The sequence below is a fragment of the Rattus norvegicus genome, chromosome 8, assembly GCF_021556685.1.
Source record: "Rattus norvegicus strain SHRSP/BbbUtx chromosome 8, alternate assembly SHRSP_T2T, whole genome shotgun sequence".
Taxonomy (NCBI): domain Eukaryota; kingdom Metazoa; phylum Chordata; class Mammalia; order Rodentia; family Muridae; genus Rattus; species Rattus norvegicus.
The window spans coordinates 95570515-95592287 of record NC_141541.1 but is presented as its reverse complement, the minus strand read 5'-3'; the positions used below and the strand labels follow the sequence as shown (position 1 = coordinate 95592287).

At 42.2% G+C, this 21773-nt stretch overlaps 1 protein-coding gene across 24 annotated transcripts in view; it reads left to right on the top strand.

Annotated features, from left to right (window-relative positions):
• Positions 1-21773, top strand: part of Snap91 (synaptosome associated protein 91) — a 106680-nt gene that overhangs the window by 59701 nt on the left and 25206 nt on the right. For 5 of the 24 annotated variants that reach the window (XM_087563605.1, XM_087563602.1, XM_087563603.1 and 2 more), the window contains exons 11-17: positions 4804-4831; positions 7797-7906; positions 9786-9898; positions 15578-15592; positions 15723-15884; positions 20599-20706; positions 21320-21595. In XM_087563605.1, the coding sequence (XP_087419731.1) occupies positions 4804-4831; positions 7797-7906; positions 9786-9898; positions 15578-15592; positions 15723-15884; positions 20599-20706; positions 21320-21595 (812 nt within the window). 24 annotated transcript variants of the gene reach the window in all.

The window sequence follows — 21773 nt, the reverse complement described above, 5'->3', positions numbered from 1 at the left end:
TTTTAAAAAAGATTTATTTATTTTATTTATATGAGTACACTGTTGCTATCTTCAGATATATCAGAAGAGGGTGTTGGTCGTGAGCCACCATGTGGTTGCTGGGAATTGAACTCAGGGCCTCTGGAAGAACAGTTATTGCTCTTAACCACTGAGCCATCTCTCCAACCCTAGCTTTATGTCTTGATGCCACATTTTTGTAGTTATTTCATCAGCTATGTTTTTGTTTCCTTTGTCGTCCCCCCCACCAAGTTAGTTTAGTATAGTTTTGTGTATAGTGTATTTGTGTGGTTTTACATTTTCAGTAGCGGAGTTTTTCAGGCACTTTTGGCTGCGCAGCCTGAGTTGTAGATGACATGGCCTCTCTGGGTTGTTTGAAGGCCAGACTGTTCTCCTGTGTAGCTGTGGTTGCATGGCTTGTGATGTGAGATTAACACAAAACAGTTTAAAACACCTACTCCTGTGTATAGCTGGGGCCATCCTTAGTTGGAAGCTGAGAACCCGGCTGCAGTAGCTGAAGGGCTTTGCATATGCACGGTCTCCTTATTGAGAGCTGTGTGTGTGTGTGTGTGTGTGTGTGTGTGTGCGTGCTTCTCAGGCTGAGCACTGCCAAGCTCCCCACCTTCCTTAAAGCTTCCAGTGCATCCTTCCCCAGTGCCTTCCTCCCCATCTTCAGGCTCCTTAACCGACCTTTGGCTCTGAGCTTGCCTCTGTGGCCCCTGAGGGCTACCTGAGGAAAATGGCCACTAGGCATTTTTAGAAACAGGGACTAAAACTCCGTAGTCAAAATCATTCAACTTAGAGTAACTTTCTCTAGCGCCTTTTAAATCACTTTATCCTTGTCAGATTCTTTTCAGTAATTGGCTCAAACCATATTTTGTTGTCTTCTGCTTATTCTGGTTTTAAGAAAAAACAGGCTTTAATAGTTAACTCGTTTCTTCTCTGTATGTTTTTGCTTACATGGGAACTTAAGTGAAGGGTGAGTACCACACTGTTACCATTTTTGCATTGGGTAATTACTAAAGATGCAAACAAAAAGCACCTGGTATTCCATATTTGGTATTTGGAGTTTGGAAAATTGATTAGTATCCATTAGTGTTTATCTTAATATATTCTTTTATCTCCTAAAGTGACTGGCAAGGATGGCTTTGCTTCCTTTGGGTCTTGTTGGATTGTAATTAACGGTATCTCCTAAGTGTATAAAAAACCCTCTTAACGGGTTGGGGATTTAGCTCAGTGGTAGAGCGCTTGCCTAGGAAGCGCAAGGCCCTGGGTTCGGTCCCCAGCTCCGAAAAAAAGAACAACAAAAAAAAAAAAAAACCCTCTTAACTTTTAGAAATAGTATTTTTATTTGATAAGTGAAAGATTTTCTCCTGGTGCACTACAGGAGGCCAGGGCAGTTTTACAAGGAGCATAAATGGTTTGAAGATATATTCTCTGCCATCCTGTAGCAATACAAAACCATTCTTACACTGTGACAGTGTATATGCATTTGTGAATGTCTGCTGTAGTACTCCTAAACCAGGCACAGGTGATGCATACCTTTAGTCCCAGAACTCTAGAGGCAGAGGCAGGCAGATCTCTGAGTTCAAATCCAGCATGGTCTACAGAACAAGTTCCTGGACTGCACAGAAAGCCTGACTTAAAACACAGCACAAAACAAGAAAAGCTGCTCTGGGAGATAGAATGCCGTTTGCTTTCAGCACCTCTCGTCCACTGAGGCGCAGTGAGTGAGCGCAGTGCTGTGAGACACACCCTTGTAGATTCTCTCTCCTCCTTCACCGCTCAAAGGAGTGAGATTAATGATACTAATTAATTAATGATACTAAGTGCTGAGCTGAGCATGTAGGAAGCTGCAGGTGTCTTCTGTAATTAAAATTGTAAGTATTTATAGGCTTTTACATCTACGTATTTTTCTGGATAGCATTTGTGCTGCATAGGAATTATTGTTGGGAGGCGTCATTAAGTAACATAATTTCCTCTTTTGTAGCTTCCTTTTTCCATCTTTGAAAGAAACATTGGCGTCTGCCATGTTCATAGAAATAAACCAGTAGGCGTGTGTTTAGCGTTTTGGAGTTTTTGCTTAGGTTACAATATAGGTAGCATTCGTTCTTGTTTCAAATTGTCAGTACTGTGTTAGTTTTCCCAACTTGGTCCGCTATGCTATAGATTTCTGTAAGGCCTGGTTATGTTTCTATTGCAGTGATAACTAGCACATTTGATACAACCTAGGGAGGAAAAGGTGTATTTCACCTCACAGCTTACAGTCAACCCATGAGGGAAGTCAAGGCAAGAAATCAATCAGGGCAGGAACCAGGAGGCAGGAACTGAAGCCAAGGAGAAGGAAGAGCACTGCTTACCGGCTCAGCCTGCTTTCTTCTATTTTTGAGGACTACCTGCCCAGGGATGGCCCCGCCCAATAGTAGACCTGGTCCTCCCACATCAGCCATCAAAAAAGAATGCCCTATAGACACTGATGGAGGCGTTTTCACAACTGAGCTCCTCTTCTAAGATAATTCCATCTTGTGTCAAGTTGACAAAAATCCAACCAGGATTGTACATGAAATTATAAATGAGTATTGGTCTGCAATAATTGTTGTTGTATATACGCAAGATATAGTAGCATTTTCTCATAAAGTGTCAGTACCAAATGTGTAGAATAGAATATCAAGCAAGAAGCAGCCATTTATGACCTGCAGGAAAAGGACCGATGTGCCATCCCACGTGTGCTTTGTCAGAGAAGGGTTGAATGTGGACCAGAGACAAGCTCTGGGTATCGGACAGGTTTGGAGCAGGTTTTAATCAGTGATCAATGGCCCCATAGAAATACCTGTGACCAAATGTCAGGTAAAGACCAGATAGAGTAAGTGGGCAGGTCACCCATGTTGCCAGCTTAGTTCCATGTAAGATACATATCATTTATTACATATCATTTATTTGTATGTATGGGGCAGGGGCGGGGACCAGCTGTAAGAGTTGCCTCTCTCCATCCCACATGGGTCTCGGAAATCAGACGCATGCCATTGGGCCTAGCAGGAAGCATGCTTAATCCACTGAACTATTTCATTAAGCCAAAGACAATTTCTCAAGACTTTTGGTTCATTGGTAACCATAGAATAAGCACATAAATACATTCTTAAACTTTTAAATACCACCCCCAATGCCAGATGCCATATAACACGCTCAGGTAATGAAACAGCAGGACGTGTTCTTTCCCCTCAAAGAACTTAGCACCAGAACTTTGCACCCGGTGATGAAGTTGGGTAAGGAGAGACAGAGGAGTGTAATGTAGCGGGTGTCCTGTCAGCTCAGGAGAGACAACCCATTCCCTGCTTGTCTGTTTAATCCGTGGGGTAGCTACAGGTATCGCTGGTAAGGGTGCCTTGTGGGGTTTAAATGCAGATGACGGTACCAGTTACAATTCTTTCTCACACAGCTTGAAATTGAGTTCTTTAACAGCAGAGGGCAGTATTCTGTCAGTTTTAGTTGTACTTGCTGTGAGGTATGAAGCTATTACCAGTATCTGTGCGTTGACTGGTAAATATTTCAGTTCTCCCCGCCCCTCTCCCCGCCCCCCCACCCCCAAGTACTTTAAAGAATTGGCTCACGAAACCTGACTGAGAGAAAAGAGATTTGTTCTCCGAAAGTGACCATGTCAAGGGTGTTTGTGGTTTCTTTGTTTTTGCCAAGTAAATGTTGTTGATGTTGTTGTTTTCTTGGGTTTTTATTTTTCTCCTTTTTGTTTAATTTTTTCTTCATTTGATATATTTAGTTTCCCTCCCTTTCCATAAGTATGAAGGAAATGATGTGAGTGGGAAAATATCCAAAAGTTCATGAGATTTCAACCTTATGGTGTTCTAGATTCTTTGGTTCCTAAATCTCTTTCTGTAAACGCAAAAAACGGAATCACTTCACTTTAGCAGAGCCGTTTAAGTGGGAAGTTACGGGCTTGCATGCGGTAGGAAAGCTAGCATACCGTGTCTGTGAATAGGTGGGACTGCACGGTGTTGAACAGACTCCCACTTACTAACCTCTGCTCTGAGCTGGGTGACAGCCATCCTCAGAGCTGACCTGACCACAGCTAGCATTGGAGTGTGCTCGCTTCATTTTGGTCTTACTCATTTTATGCTCCCCCCACCCAGGTTGGGAAAGTGTGAGCCGCGTAGGCAGACGTTTCAGACATGTGTCTGTCTGTGACATGTGCTAGAACCAGTGCTAACCGTAAGACTGTTTTCTCCTTAATCAGAACTAAGCACGGACACTGCTCTTCCCCAGACTCCCACTGATTATGACAAAAAACACGGGAACATTTTTTTCTAAAGTGTTTCCATTATAGGCATGAAAATCTAATACACAAGCAGGAGTGTGGCTGTGCACGGTGGGTCTGGTTCATTCACACAGCTCACAGGATCTTGTCCTTTTTCCTCTAGGGTTCCGTCAGTTGAAATTAAATGAACTGCAATGTATGATTCTGTTTTTGAGCTTCCTAACTTTTTGAAATAATAAACAGGTATCAGCTTACATAGTGTACATATTCAGAAACCTTGGGTAAGTTTTAGAAATTGAGAATTGAACTGTGTTTTTGATAGGCATAAGCATTAATACATGACTAAAGAGAAGATGGTTTTGAAATTAAGAATGTCCGCTAAGGGATTGTAAGTCAGTGGAAATATTGGGAAAAGGATATCACTGAGCTGAAGTCAAGTGTTCTAAGCTCCTCTGTTGTTATAAAGAGCTCTGTGAAAATAATCTGACGCCGGATGAAGTCAGGTGCAGTCATGTTTTATTTTCTTGTATTTCCTTTAGATCTGGTGCTCCCTCTCCATTAAGTAAGGTAAGTTGGTTGTTTCTCGAGTCTTCTCTTTTTACATATTGTTCACGGTAGAGCTCAAAGCACTGAGCGTATTTATACTGTGATACAGCAGTCATGCCGTAACACACTCTCGGGATTTTTCCCATCTTCCAGAAATGAAAGTCCAGAGTCATGAAACAGTAATGCCCACGTCTCCTGACCTCAGTCCCTGGAAACCACCATTCTTTCCACATCTATAAATTGAATACCTCATCTGAGTAGGTCCAGTCTGTCCTTTCATAAGTTATTGGTTTTATTTAATGTCTTAATGTCTTTGGGAATCAGTCTTAGCTTCAGAAGCCAGGATTTCCTTTTTGAGGTTGAAAAGCAGTCTTCTACACATATGCATGCACACACTACCATTTGTTCATTTTTCCTCCAATGAGTATTTAAGTGACTTCCAGATTGTCAGTATGACAAACAGTACTGATATAACTATAGTGTGAAATGTCTGACTGAGGACTGGAGAGATAGCTCAGTGGTTAAGGGCAATCACAGCTTTTGCAGAGGGACCTAGGTTCAGTTCCCAACACCCACACTGAGTGGCTCACATCCTCCTGTAATTCCAGTTGAAAGGGAATCTGATGCCCTCTTCTGGCCTCTGTAGGCACTGCATGCACATGGTACTTTTAGACAGTTAGGAACACACACATACAAATAAAACTAAATACATTTTTTAAAATATGTGTAAAAAAGGAGTATCTGCTTGAGACTCCAGCTTCAATTTGCTTAGGGTATGCATCTAGGAGTAGAACAGATGGGTCACTTGATTTACATTTTTGAAAAAAGATTAAGTTATTTTTATATGTGATTTGGCTTTCTCTTAGAACCCCAGTTTTTATTTTTTATTTTTCTTTTTTTCGGAGCTGGGGACCGAACCCAGGGCCTTGCGCTTGCTAGGCAAGTGCTCTACCGCTGAGCTAAATCCCCAACCCCAGAACCCCAGTTTTTAAACGGATGAGATTTTTCTTGTACTTATGTGACAGCTGAAAACATACATATCTGTACAACGTATGATAATTAAAAATTCTTTTCACATATTGTGAATCCGTGATCTAGGTCGGCACAGGGTGCTGTGTGTGTTTTAATGGTACAGGGGGAATGTTATTAGGTGCCTTTGCCCCAAGCACGCCCGCTAACGTCCTCTTAGTAATAATTCCCTCAGCCATCTCTCCTTCTGAGCCAATGAAAGGGCAGGATGAGGGCTTTCCCTGAGAAGAGCATGTGCTCGCATGGTCTGCACTTCACATCTGCCATTGCATTTTGTAGGCAGAGGTGTGAGAGATGTGCTTTTTCCTTGATGGATTTCCATTATGTAATTGCTGCCATTACAGACTGTGCCAGTGATTTCCAAACGGCATGTGCTTTGCCTGTGCCTGGCCGGCTGTTTAAGTTCTCACAGGGCCTGAAGAAAAAAATTAAGCAGAAATCTTTTCAATTTTACTGATAAGAAGACATACCGTTGAAACCATGCTGCTGGTGTGAAAATGTCCAGGTTATGACTCTTCAGTGTGGCTGGGTCAGGGCTTCCTTTAGGACAGTCTCAGTTTGTCACTGTTGCATTTTGTGAGTTCTCCTGTTACATTAGAGGTTCTTGGTACAAGGCGTTTGTCATATTCCTTATTGTGCTCCACTGGGAAGCCTTAACCTTTTTGTCCCCGAGAGAGAATTCGTTTGTGGTTTTCCCAGCAACAGTAGCTACACTGCCCTGTGTTTATCTCTTCATGGCTCTCAGGGCTTGGGAGCTACGTAGCTATGGAACTGTGATACCATTGGATATTTTGTAGCATGAGTAAGTCCTAGACATTCTTACAGTGGCAGGATTTCCCATGGCTTTCTTATCAGTCCTTTGTTTTAAAGTGACCGTTGGGACTTTTCAAATCTGTTGAACTTGAATCTCGTGGCAGAGCCTCTGCTTGCTCCCGAGCTTCATGCATTTTATTTCCTGGAAAGTTAAATACACTGGACCAAGTAGAAGAGAATAGTGATAGTGACCACAGAATTTTAATATCCTAATACATAAACTATTAGTACCTCTTTAAAAATTAGAGGAAACAAGGTATTTGTGTGTGCGTGCGTGCGTGCGTGCGTGCGTGTGTGCGTGCGTGCGTGTGCGCCCATGTGCGCACATGTATTTGAAAGCTAGGGTTGATATCAGGTGACCTTTTCATTCTAGGTCTACTTTACCCTTCTGAGACAAAATCTCTCAGACATCACTGATGTGGTTAAACCAGCTGGTCAGTGGTGTTCAGGGCCCCACCTATCTCTGCCCCCTGCCCCCAGTGCTGGGGTTACACACACATCCTATAGCACTTGTATATAGATGTTGGAGGACAGAACTCAGGTCCCTGGGTTTACATAGCAAGCACTTTACCAATGGAACCATCTTCCCAGCCCAAAGGTTAAGATTTTATTTCACTTTAAAGTTTTTATTTTATACTGTAATGAAATATAGTCATACCTTCAGATTGCAGTGACTTAAATATTATTTTTGAATTATTCCCTGCCAGCTATGAAGTATTTAAGTTAAATGTCCAGATGTTAAAGTTGTCTGAGAAGATAAGAAGTATATTTAGATTGAGAGGCAAAAAAAAAAAAAAAATACTGGTTTTATAGCAGTTGTCACTGTTGATCCTTTTTGATACCTTGTGACCTAACAATTTTAAGTTTAGGAAATATGTTTAGCTTGATTTTTAGTCACTCTAATGTTAGAGCACGTATTTTAGCAAATTTTACTTAAGTTACACTTAACTGTTTCAAGCTCGAGGTGCCTTTGGGCCAAAGTGATTATTATAGTTCTTGATTTCAGTTTCTCTTGAGCTTTTCCTCCTGTGAGGAGTTGCAGAATAAATGTTTGGAAGGTCATGGGTCAGCAGGCCAAAGCCCTGCTGCTCGGTGAAATCTAGATGCACTTTTGATGTGCCTGTGCTATGATCTTCATTTTCAGTCTTCTCCAGCCACAACTGTTACATCTCCTAATTCTACACCAGCTAAAACTATCGACACGTCCCCACCAGTCGACATCTTTGCAACAGCATCCGCGGCTGCCCCAGTCAGGTCAGTTAACGAGTTTGTAGCCAACTTGTTATTAGTATTTTGAATCGCTTTTTTTTTTTTGCATTTTTATGTACAGTCCTGATACTATGTGACTTGAGGCTATTTTTCCAGTATAAAGTGAGTTCTTTGGGACTCTTTTTTTTTTTTTTTTTTTTTTTGGTTCTTTTTTTCGGAGCTGGGGACCGAACCCAGGGCCTTGTGCTTCCTAGGTAAGCACTCTACCACTGAGCTAAATCCCCAGCCCCTCTTTGGGACTCTTAATTAAACTTGTACCTCTTAAATCCTTGAGGCAACCTGTGATGTGACTTGTAAATTTAGGGAAACAATCTGAAAAAGAAAGACTTATATACTGCAGGTCCTTCTAGGGCTAGATGGTATGCAAAGTCTCTAGTAAAATCAGTTCTTCCTGTGATGAGCTTAGAAGGTGTTTCAGAGTGCTTCAAACCCATGAACAGGTGGCAGAAGCCTGTGGTCGCAGCATAGAAATCTGAGAATCTCAGAGTTCAGAGCCAGTCTGGACTGTATAACAAGTTAGGGGCCAGACTGGGCTATGTGATAAAACCCTGTCAGTTGAGTAAACCTCACAGTTACAGGCTGATTAGTTGGGCCATAGAATGAACTCTACTAAGGTGATAGGAAGAGACCATCTCAATACTCCCTAAAATGAGTCACCAGCCCAGAAAGGCTTCTACAAATAATATTTTTTGAGTCAGATCTTTCTTTCACCATGAGAGATTCTAGCCTTGTTTGAGAGTGTCTGGGACTCTTTTAGGAGTGCAGTCTCTCCAGAGGCTGCATGCTTCTCACAGGTTTCTATTTTAAACAGTTATGAATATACATATCGCTCCCCTGTTTACTCTGTGCTGCACCCGCTTGCTTCTGCTGCTTATCTGTTGGCAGAACCAAGTGCTTTCTGCTGACACACCAGAATAAATTGTTTCTTATGAAAAATTTGACTAAGCTCTTATTATTTATAATGTTTTTATTTGTGTGCTGCTAGGGTCAAACCCTGAACCCTCATATGTCCCCAATTGAGCTCTCAGTAATAAATACATCTCCCTTTTCTGTTAATTAGTCTAGTTGTGTTTATACCTGTCACTGACGCAAAGCCTCAGGGTCTCGGAAGCAGCAGGCTCCTTTCTTCAGTAGAAGATCGCTTAGCCATCTACGGTCTGTCGAAGGACAATGGCGAAGCTGCTGGTTTTGAAGGCAGATGGGGAGCCTGAGCCTCCTCTGAGGGCTAGAGGGATGGCAGTTGTGCTCCTCAGATCTGAGTGTAGCTGGGGATCATAGGAGAGCTCGTTAAAATCAAGATTCTGAAGACGTAACATGGGATAAGCCTTTAAGGTTGCACAATGAGTAAGATTCCAGGACACTCAGCAGTTTGAGCCCATGCTCCGAGTACTAAAACTTAGGCTTCTTTGGAAGGTGAGCCTGCTGAGAGGCAAACGACGTATTATCATCTAGATTGGGAAAAAAATTAATTAATTAACTTTTATTCATTTTAATATTATTTGGTTTGTGGGTTCTTAGGATAGTTTTTTTCTGTATTAGAAAAAAAAAACCCACGTGGTGTTACATATGTATATATTTGATGTCCTGTGGGATTTTACCCAGATCATCACCTCTTTTTGTAAATAAAGTTTTATTGAGACAGAGTGTGATGATTTGTTTCTATCTTCTGTATCGTTCGTGGCTTTCCTCTGCTGTAACGGCAGAGTTGAGGAGTAACAGAGACCACCTGCCCCTCAAAGCCCACACATCTTTTCTTTTACAGTGATTCCAAGCCTTTGTGATATTTTCTGCACGTGTCTATGTTGTAAAACACTTGGCATTATGATATTTCAGAGTCTGATTGTGAAGCCTGCTTTCCTTCCAGCTCTGCTAAGCCATCAAGCGATCTCCTTGATCTTCAGCCAGACTTCTCCGGAGCAGCTGCGGGGGCAGCAGCGCCTGTACCACCACCTACTGGGGGAGCCACTGCGTGGGGAGGTGAGTGAGCCTGACGAGCACGGGGATTGCGGGGCATTCTCTGTGGCCGTTTTAATTTGGGCTATAATTATCGTCTGTGCGTTCCAGTCATCAACAATGCTATTAGAAACTTGGTGGGAAAATTTCTCAGGATGGTACCACTGATCAAAGTATATACTGTGAAAGGCACAGGAACTCCACATACTACAGTTCAAAAGTTCAAATAGTATATATGATCTACAGTTGAAACAAAAGAAGCAATTTTTTTTGTGATTCTAAAATCTTATTTTTAGTAATTATTTTCTAAAAACGATTACCTTAGGTTAGTCCCTTCCACGTATTTTCCAGGTTACTCTAAGAAGCATTAACAATTTGGTTTAGTCAAATACAGTGCCTAGGTTGTAATGTTGTTCACGTTGTATCTGACTTCATGAGACTGAAATCGATTTTACACTCTAGTTTGTATCAGAAAAGGGTTCTCCTACACTAACCGGCTGCAAGAAAACACAGCTAGGCATTGCAGTTCCAATTGTTTCACAGGCCTCCTCATAAATGTTTGATTAAAAACATCTAAGACAGAGTAAAATTAAAGTGACTTCATGATTCTCAAAAGTGTGCAGCGTCATTTCTGTGTTCTACAACAGCAGACTACCCATTAAAATTCAAAGTTCAAGGTATGATGACACGACTGGGAAGGCAACATGGTAGAAAACTTGGTAATTCAAAAGAGAAAAGCTGTTAGATGATAAAGCTGGCCTGGGGTATTTGAGGAACCAGAATTGACAGGAATTTGCACAGACACGTTAGGCTAAGACCACTAGGCTCCATAGAAAGCCGTTGGTATCCATTTAGGCAAAAACCTCCTACCCTTTAGGTTGCTTTTTCTTCCAGGCAGAAAATATTTCTACTACTGTGAGACTAGATCTGTAATTTAATAGAACATTTCAGAATCAGTGTCCTTAATTAACAGGAAGGAACACAGTCAAATGAAGGTGCGTTGCCCTTAGATAATTAGTCTCCGGGTGAACTTATTAAAAGCTTGCTAGTCTAAAGGAAGAAGTGCATCCTGGCTGGGAACTTTCTCTTAGGAAATGTGGGGGCTGCAGTACATTAGCTGTGTTACTGCAACACCCATGACCAGAAGTCCTAACCATCCTGACTGCACAGTGGAGAGTCCCAGTGGAGGATTCTGTCTGAGCAGGGACAGCATGGGGAGGACAGCGGGGCAGAACTCAGACATTGAGGCAGGAAGGGCCCCTGGTTCCGTTACTGGCACTTGTCCACTCCTTCCTGAGTCTGCCCGTCCTGAGTCTTTGTAATCTTTTCATTTCATTACTCAGGTGCTTGGTAACAAGAGTAACAGAAAGATAGCAGCTCAAAACTAAAGTTGACAGCTAGAAGTGCAGACATTGTAAACAGGTAGCCATTCTCCAGAGTCAACTGTTAGGGTGGCAGTCATTAAATAGTTTCGGAAATCGGCTCCCTAAACTTTAACTTTGTTGTTGCCTTTCAATTGAGAAAGAAAACTGTTGCTGGAAAGCCTGCAGAAGGACGTTCATCTTTAAATATTTTAAAATCTTTTAAATACTCAGTTCTGCTTTGTTAATGATTCTTTGCATCCACATAACATATTGTGTTTTCCTGTTTGATAACTTTTCAGATCCATACCCTCACGTCAAACTTTCTCAGCCACGAAATTCATAACAACTTTAATAATAAAATTTTTATAATTAAAATTTTAATGTTAGTTATAAATTCATTGGATTGTATAAAAACAACTTGAATATTACATGAATGTGTTATTTTTAATTCTGTCATGTGTTTGTCACTATGTGTTCACACTTTAATTTATTCTGTTCTTTGACTATTTTATACATGTATATAATATATTCTGATAATATGTATTATACCACACCCCCAAACTCATTCTTACCTCCTCCCCATATGTCTTAGTTTGCTTTTTATTGCAAACCAAAAGCGACTTGAGGAGGAAAGTCAAGTCAGTAACTCAAGGCAGGGACCTGGAAGCAGGAAACCATGGAAGAACACTGCTTACTAGCTGGATCTGCTTGCTTTCCTAGGTCGGTCAGGACTACTCACCCTCCCACATCAGTCATTAATCAAGAAATGTCCAGGTGCTTGCCTGTGGGCCCATCTGATGGAGGCACTTCCTCAACTGAGGTTCCCATTTCCAGGACAGCCCTAGTTTGTGTCAAGGCGAGGATAGCACTAACCAGCACAGCGTTCTTGTTGGCAACTCTGTGTCCCAACCGGCCCTTCGCCAGATTCATAACCTTGGTTTTGCTTAGTGACTCATGTAGTTTAATCGGCACCATCTGCATGAGTTTTAGATTGTTACTATTGATTGGAGTCCGGTGAGGTCACAAGCCAGTGACTTCCCATCTCCCATTTCTATCAGTAACAAATAGTTCAGCACTGAGGAGTAGAGAGACTGGGCCCATCCTCCAGTGCCTCACTGTTGAGAGATTTATTCCTAAGCAGACCCAGCATTCACAAAGCTACAGAGCTCGTGGATGTGGTGGCCTGATGACAGCATTTCCAAACCCTTCTCTCCATCTGCTAGCTTCTACGTTCTTTTCACCTCCTTTCCCACAGTGTTCCCGAAATCTTAAAGGGGACAGAGTAAGTACTGTGTTAAGGGCTGAGAACTATCTGTTAACTTATTCCCAGGACCTTGTTATATCCATGAGTCTGTGCATTGACTGCCGTTCACTGGAAAGAGAGGCTTCTCTCATTAAGACTGAGAGTAGCATTTGTCTATGGGCAGAAACATAAATATTTTATAAGATAAAATTCAGCTAAACAACAGTATTCAGTTTCCCCCACCCCAAGGCACATGTTCTCTGGTGTGTGTTTTTTGATGAAATTTACAGTGGCAGGCTTAGATACCTTCCGTAGATTAGTCCTTGAGTCCAATCAGAGCAGTTGGTTGCCCGCATAACTGTAGTGCCACCATTGCACAGGTGGGTACATCTTGCCTGGCACATGGTCTGGGTAAGTCTGTTGTTGGTTTTTCTCCTCCAGCAGCTGATATAGCGCCCTCCAGGACTATGAAATCTAGCCATCAGTGAGGGACTTTACAGCTCAATTCCAGCTCAATTTCTCTAGATCATACAACCAAGGTATACAGTGTCTTCAGCAATGGGACCTTATTACCGAAGACTGGTAGGAAACCAAGTCTGTCTTGCCTGGAGACCTCTGTGGTCTCCCTGACTAATAACGTGTCAGGGGGACATCCCACCCCAGCACTGGGGGGTAGCAGATTTCTCCAGCCATGCAGGGTATTTTTCTTAAAACTCCTTTTTTTAAAAAAAAGTAAATTACATTTTTTTAAGAATTTGGTTGCAAGATGATAGATTTTTTGTGGCTTTTTCATAACCCTTGTTTTTTAGGTTAACACTCCCTCTATCTGTCCTCTCAGCTCCTCTTCCCGCCAACCTCACCCCTATAGCTTCCCATCCCCGTATTCGCCTCTGCTCTTCTGTTGCCTGCATTATATTGTATCCCCAATGGCCTCTTTCTAGTTTCCTCGTTTCTACCAGATCTCAATATGGCGTTCATGCTTTTTAGTGTTAGAACTGTTTGGTGACTTGTACCACTGCCCTTGAGGCAATTTATTTTTAATTCTAGCCTTCCCCACTAGATGGCGCACATCTCACAGTCATTGCAAAGGGGATGGCAGGCTGGGCAAGCCTTGTGGTAGGCTGCCTGCCTGGTTAGACAACTTCTCAAACACCCAGAACTAAAGCATTTAATAGTAGGGAGCTGGGGGAGGTGGGGGCGATGATCATTAAATCTCTGTTTCTAAGAAAACTAAAGCTTGAGAGCCTCTCAAGTGAAATGAGAAGCAGTCCTCACTCTCCTGGGTTTCTCCTGTAAAGTGTGCTGGAGCGAGGCCAGGCTTCCTCGTAGATGCCTTTGCCTCGTTTGACTAAGTGAAGCGTAAAACCAGTTTACCAGTCTTGTGTCTTAGCATCGAGCCACATCTGATTTTGAATATCGTAGAATTTAAATTTTATATAACTAGACAGTGAAACGAACTCTGAAAGCGTGTTGGATTGTCTCTCATCTGAGCTTTACTGAAAGGATTTCAGGATGCCAAGGTGAAGTCGGTGAATTCTTCCTGAGGTTACAGCCGTTTCTCTTTCAGGAGACACGTTGTGATGATAATATTTTTATATTAGTATAAAACAGTAAAATTTCAGCAAATTTGTATTTAATAAATCTAGCTTAAATTACTTATGAATTTAGTTTTTAATCAGACTGGTAACAAGCCCATTGTCAAAAAAAAAACAAAAAAAAAAAAAAACAGAGCTGTTATGAATCCTACCTTTGCCTTCATAAAAGAAAGAATATTTTCATTTACTCACAGTAAATCTGTGTTTTAGAGGCACAAGTAAATGAGCGGCTTTGAGTCTGTATCTAAGGCCTGGAAAAGCACACAATTTCTTCTTCTAAATATTTGACATGAAATTCCTGCTTTTTTGAGAAATAGAAGATTGTTGCTAGGGTTTTATTAAAATTGAAATTAATAACCGATATGCTTTTGAAAATAATATTATGAGTTAGTGTAACTAATACTTTCCACATGCATTGTTAGTGTAGTGCTAGTGGCTTTATGATCTTCTTCCTACCATGTTAAGAAAATCTGGGGTGTGGAGTCTGTAGGCTGTGCTGCCTACACACCTGACACTGGACAGATTACAGGCGCTTTGAAGTTCCTGGTCCTAGCTTTCCTTATGGAACATTTGATGTGTTCCAGGGATAGCTAAGCCCTTTAACTAAATGAGCACACTTAATCGCCATAGTTGCTTGAAACAATCCAGTCGTAGGTCACTAAAGAATGTTAGCTCCTTTGTTACGAGAATAACGTCGTTTTGTTACAGTGAATATTTTCTAGCCGTTTTTATAATGCAAAAAAAGGCCTTTAATTATGTGTCTCTTATAAATGAATTGAATCCTCCTACTTTAATTTGTGTCTTCTGTGGTTTAATCCTTCACAAATCACGGTTTCAAGACTAATCACGGACCCTGCTATTAAGAAAGATCTGCGGTGATGGTTAGTTCTGTCACCTTGACACAAACCTCAATTAAGGTATCGCCTGTCTAGCTGACACCGTCTGCCTGTCTGGAGGGTACCGTCTTGATTAATGATTGATGTGGGAGGGTCTCTGTGGTCAGAGTCACCCCTAAACCGGTGGTTCTGAGTTATGTAACAATGTAACCTGGGCTACACAGGGTGCCTAGCCTCAAAGACGGAGAGTGGGAGATAGGAAAGAAATAAAGAACAGGCAACAAAATTCTGCTAATTACCGATGGATGGCATCAGTCACAGCAGGTGAAGGGGTATGCAGGGATAATGGAGGTGAAAAGCTCTATCTTTTTGGATATAGATTGGGTTTTTCAGAGTTATTTAAGACTCTTAACCTTCCTCGCCCCCTATCTTTTTCCATCTGTAACATGAATAGCTTAGTCTAGAGATTGCCTAGGGTCTCTTCCTGCTTGGAAGTTCCATGATGAGAGTTGGTTATGCATTTGTGCTCTGATTACGAATGGCCCGGGAAGTGCAGAAAGTTCGGGTGGGCCCGAGCCTCTCCCTGCTTGCACACTGGCACAGTCAGATGTTTCAGCTGGAATTCTTTATTTCTTCATACGCTGCCACCCCCTGGACATCGGTAGACCTTTTGGGAGAGGGTGAGTAAGCCTTGTTTTTGAACTCCTCCTGTGAGAGATGTCCGAAGCGTCTTCCTGTGGCCTTTTGGAGTCTGGTCTATCTCCTGTCCTTTCCTCCTCTCTCTTTTGCTCTGTCTCTGATGAAATACAGATTCCTTGGCTGCACTTTCCTCTGTTCCCTCTGAAGCACCGATTTCTGACCCATTTGCACCAGAACCTTCCCCTCCTACTACAACCACTGAACCTGCTTCAGCTTCTGCCTCAGCCACCACAGCTGTGACAGCTGCCACTACAGAAGTGGATCTCTTTGGAGGTTAGTGTGCCACGCCACTACTTCATTCCTTTCAAGATGGCTGAGACCAAAGGCTTCTGAATTACCTTATACTATGTTAACAGCATGGCGGAGTGTAAGTATTTTTCCAGTGCTGGTTCATATCTGCTTGACAGTGCTAAACTCGCGAGCTCCTCTCCCTGCAGTTTTGGCACTACTGGAGCAGACACTGTGGCCCTGTGAGCCCAATGGATTTTACATCAGGATCTAAGCTGCTGCCAGACTCTGGCCCACACATGGTCTTCCTGCAGGGCCTCTGCACATGCACACATCTAGGGCTTCTGACACATTTAGCTGTGGCTTTGGGACTAGATTCAAACTTAAATACCATGAAAAAAAACAATCCTAGCTTAAATGATTCCTTAACACTCAGACCAATATATCTATACCTATATCTGGATAGATAAGTAGGTAGGTAGATGATAGATAGATAGATAGATAGATAGATAGATAGATAGATAGATAGATGATAGATATAGATATTGGTAAATATATCATAGATATATTTATATAGAGAAATATAGACAAGAGGAATTAAAATTTAGATGACTGGACAGAGAGTTGACCACTATACCTACTTTTGATAATTGTGTTTCAGTAAAATGTAGGGTCGTCTTGACTTTGGAACTTTGAGAGGCTGTCTGAGCAGCCCTTGACCTGGCTGATTAAAAACAGGTGCAGGTCAGTTTTAGAAAGGATTGTTCAGAAATATGCTTTCTGTGTAGGTGCCATTTCTGACCCAGCAGAGCGCCCCACAGTTCTCTCAGACACAAGGAGCATCAGAAGCCAGTTCATCTACATGTCGCATCCGTGTGGAGCCGCTGTGCACTGGCACACATCTAGGGGTGTTAGACTCATGACCGTTTCATGTTTCTTCATTACTTTATAGCACATTTCCCAGGACATTTTGAAAATATTGTAAAGAAGTTAAAAGAAGCAAGTGGCGGTGAGGCCAGGAGAGGTTTGGCAGGCGGTGGTGGAATCCGTGCATTCCCCTAGCGATGAACACTTCCACAGTACATACCTTTCTTCTGTGTGCAGTGCCCCGGGCTCTGAAGTCATCCAAGACAAGTCGTGTTAGCTAGACATAGTATTTCTGCTGCAATCTCACCACAGAAATTGTCTGTCCCCTTGCTGTATCTTCACTCTGACAGAAAGAAGTCTCCTTAAAAAGCAGAGAAGAGAGGACTACAGACCTTACAGCGTTTCCCTAGCAGGACCTTCTCAAAAGCAGAATGCCCCTTGTCAGTGTTGTGCTTTCTTTCAAGGTTAAAAAAGAAAGTTAGAGCTTAATTTTTAAAATTAGCTCCTTCAGCTTCCTCTCTGTGCCCTGCCACTGGCATTGAGTCTGACGGTTTCTTGTGCGAGGCCGATGGAGAATGTGAACAGGCCAGACCACAGTGTAGCACTGAAGCGCTTCTGTAATCACTGCTGTTTTTTTCAGTCCACGTCACAGGAGCTTGGTTACATCTCAGACATCAGGCAGGTCAGACATCAGGCAGGTCTGCCTCGCTTTCCCCTTAACTTTCCAGAATAACAAAGCCCCAGGTGTTTCTTTAAAACACTGCTTGAACCGTGATGCTTTTCGTGATTGGTGCCTGTCAAGTAGAAAACCCTGCGCTTCTGTCAAGGCCATCACGGTGACATTATTGTTACCTTTAAATATAAATCGTAAGAAGGGTCACTGCAGAGTCCCAGCTGCCCTGTATTTTCATCATGTCCCTCTGTCCTCTGGCAAGGACCTGAGTGAGGCAGAGCCCCTCTGTGAGGCTCACCATGGACTTCATTTCTCTGCTTAGCTCTGTGAACTGCCTCCCAGCCTCAGACAGCTGGAGAAGCTCTGCCCACCATGGGTGTCTATGAGCCCTGCTGCCTTTTTGTAATCTTCAGGAATTTCCCACTAATTTGTTTCATGTTCTTTTTGTCTTGTTTAAAACAAGTCATTTAGAACTGTCTTAAATAAATACTAAGCTTAAATCTGTTGGGCCACTTTCAAATATTTTTTTAAATATTTTAGCTCTCTGGGACCACATTAAAATATTTTTAGGGGCTGGGGATTTAGCTCAGTGGTAGAGCGCTTACCTAGGAAGCGCAAGGCCCTGGGTTCGGTCCCCAGCTCCGAAAAAAAAAGAACCAAAAAAAAATATTTTTAGATCTCTAAGATGGATACAAATTGAACTTGAGTAAAGGTATCAGCCACACTTATTTGAATAACTTAAAAAATATATTTTTATGTCAGATATGCTAGTCATACCCAGGAGGCTCCTGGAAGAGAATAGCAAATTTGAGGCCAGCCAGAGCTATGCAGTAAGTTCTGGGCCAGCCTGAGCTACAGAGCAAGACTCCATTTCAAAGAAACAAAACATATTTTTATTCTACGTAATGTTTATAGCAATATAGATTTCTCTAGAAATAAGCATAGTGAGTTTTAATTTCAGAAAAATACAGCTATGAAACTTCATGAATGTAAAATTTTAAATGTTGCAGTTTAAAACAAACAGCATGTGCACGAATGTATTTTAGTACATTAAAATGAGAATTTGAGGAAATTTTCAGATTTATCCCTGCAAAATGTTTTATTGTCCTCTGTGAGCGGCCCATTTAAGTTGCTATATTGTTTTGATGGGAGTCAATAGTTAGATTCCTAATGTTTAGTCATAACTAACACGAGCAGCATTGAAAAGAGACGTGCGGCTGACAGGGTAGAAGGAGCAGTGAGCTGTGGGGCGTGGCTTGTGACCGTTGAGTCTGGTTGAGTCTGGTGTCTGAACACACAGAGCTCCAGCAAGCCTTAGCTGACTAAATCCCAACTCAGCCATTTATGGGCTGCATGGCCTTGATCAAGTTACTCGAGTTATTGTTTTTAACTGAAAAACATGTTTCCTATATTCTCGTGTGCAACAAGATGCTGTAAGGTAGGCACATGTCGTGGAATGGCTAGACGAAGTTCTGTGCTGATTCGCATGGTTTTGTGTGGGTAGAATACTTGAGAATCTCTGAACTCTGGTTCTCTTCTTACAGAGTGGAGGTAATAAAAGGCACCATTTAAAATAATTACACAAGTTAAATTTTGATAATTTTCAAAAATTTGTCTTTTTCCCCCCAGAGCCACTGGTCTCAGTTCTTAGTATAGAGCCATAGAAAGATCCCTGACCATGGCAGAATATTGCGAGGACTTCTAACCTACCCTCTGCTGGCATCCCTCTGGCCCCTGCCACCACACATCTACCTTGGGTTCTCATGGCTGCCCACAGCCCTCTGGTGTCATCTGGGTCTGTACTGCCCCTGGAGTGGTTTTATTTCTCCAGTTTATTCACAGGTTTCCCAGCCCCCATCAGCACAACATACATTCCCTCAGGACAGCTGGGAGAAGCAATCAGATTAAATTAATATGTGCTCTGATGGTGTTTTTAAAAAAACTTTAACTCAAATGAGCCTCTCGTAATGTTATTATTTTTCTTTATTCCACAAAACGTAAAGACTAAAGATGTTCCCTAGCTTCCTTCTACCTAGACAAGTTTGTTACTTGCTGCATTCAACTAGGAAACAAGGACCTTGACCACAGGACTTCCCCAGGCTTAATGCATTGAATGGCTCTCTGAGAAAGCAGCTATACGCTGTACTGTGTGACGTTTCCCAGTCATGTTTGACCAATGCCTCTTAGTGAGTGGGGGTCAGTCCTCTAGGACACACCAGTAAAATCTATTATAAATAAGGAATGGCAGGTACACATGGGTTGACCCCATTCCCCGAAGGCTTTGTCTTCATTCTTGCAACTAAAGACTCTTGATAAGCTCTGTAATGAGCATGGTTTGCTCTGGGCATGCACTGGGAAGGGTTTGCATCCCTCTGCCATCGATGTCTGTTTAGGGCTAGAACGTAGTGTGGAAGGCTCTGGGTCCCACCCCTAGCATTGGAAAAAGAAAATACAACATGTTTTTATGGGCTGGGCCTACTAGTATGTTGATGGGTTCCCTCTGTAAACAATGCACTCGTAGTCTTAAAACATGAAATTATATTTTTATCCTGTTGGAAACAGATCACTTTCCAAATAACTAGAAAATATAATAATATTTGAAAGCAATCAATGTAAGTAGAAATAAAGGCATTAAGCATCATGCCCTGTGTATCTGACCTTCCCAAGGTTAGCGAAGACTTTCCTGAATATTTACCAAACCTTTCATGTTAACATTACGATGTTGTCGTCGGCACTAGACTAATTTTAAAATTAAAGTATTTATTTATATAGTCATTATCTATTTAATATTATTTGCATACAGAGAAGACATTGGATTTTTCTGGAAGCCACCAGTCAGAGGTATAAGGCAAAATGCAGCGAAGAAACACTATCTGGACATGAAAGTTTAATGTCTTAAATTACATAGTAAAGTTATTTTGTGTTTTAATTTTTTGCATCCATTAATTTCTAATGAAACCTAAAACATGCTTTTTAGAACCCTTATACAATGAGAATCTTGTTGGATCACGCTGGCCTCTGGTGGTATCCACATACCACCATTCACATGTTAACCAACAGGGAGATGCACAAAACTCGATTATTTTGTGATCGCCAACAATGCATGAAACATTCGTGTTGTATAAGGGAGCTTTCTTCACAACTTAACTCGGTTCTTTTACTATATTTTCTTCTCTTTTTATTCCTTTGATTTCTGTTATTTTTAAAACTGCACCCAAGATGCCTTTGCAGCTTCTCCTGGGGAGGCCCCTGCAGCATCCGAAGGGGCCACGGCACCAGCTACCCCGGCCCCGGTGGCTGCAGCTCTTGATGCATGCTCAGGAAATGGTGGGTTTACACATGAGCCAGTCTGTTGTTTTTCTGTCCTGATGTGAAGTCTGCATAGTTAGATGTGGCCATATGTTTTTCTAATTTTGCTTTCGTATTAGTGTAAACTCATTCCTCATAACCGAATAAATAACGCTGACACTGAAAACATTAAGACAGTGAAGTGCATACTTATCAAAATTGGCAATTCCTCAAGATTGACAATTTTTCTCGGTGCAAGTATGCCCTCTTAATGTTTTCCCCCCCCTAACGCATTCTTTCTGATACTGAGTTCAAATATATTGACATGTTTTAATGAACTTTCAGAGCTACCAAATTGCCTAGATTAGGTAAGGGCACGAACACTAACGACCCCTAGACCAAAAGTATAGTTTAATCTCACAGCACCCTACAGAATAGTTCAGATTAAACTTGCAATACCAACTGTATTTTCTTCTTTTTCTTTAGAAAAACACCCCAATTGCTAATAAGACAGTAGTGAAACCCATGTAACCTTGAGGCCTAGCTAGTGTGTAAATGTGTGTGACGTGTCTTCTTGCCTGTAGTGATAGTTCTTTCTCTTGCTCCTTCCTGACTGATGCTGTGTGTGTGTCTCCACTTTCCTTTCCAAAAGACCCTTTTGCCCCATCTGAAGGTAGCGCAGAGGCTGCACCTGAGCTCGACCTCTTTGCAATGAAGCCACCTGAGACCAGCGCTCCTGTAGTTACCCCTACAGCTAGCACAGCCCCTCCAGTTCCCGCAACTGCTCCTTCTCCTGCTCCCACGGCTGTGGCAGCCACTGCTGCCGCCACCACCACCACCACCGCCGCTGCAGCTACGACCACTGCCACCACCTCTGCTGCTGCTGCTGCCACCGCTGCTGCTCCTCCTGCTCTAGATATCTTTGGTGGTAATTTGTCACTGTCACTAAATCCCTCTTACCCGGTGGCTTGACCCTGGCCCTGTAATGCATACGTGACCCACATGCATGAAAACTATAGTTGGATGGGTCTCTAGAGTCCATTTGCTACTTAACCTGGCGTTCTTGTGAATGCTGTCAGAAAACGGGCAAGTGACGCTGTCACAGG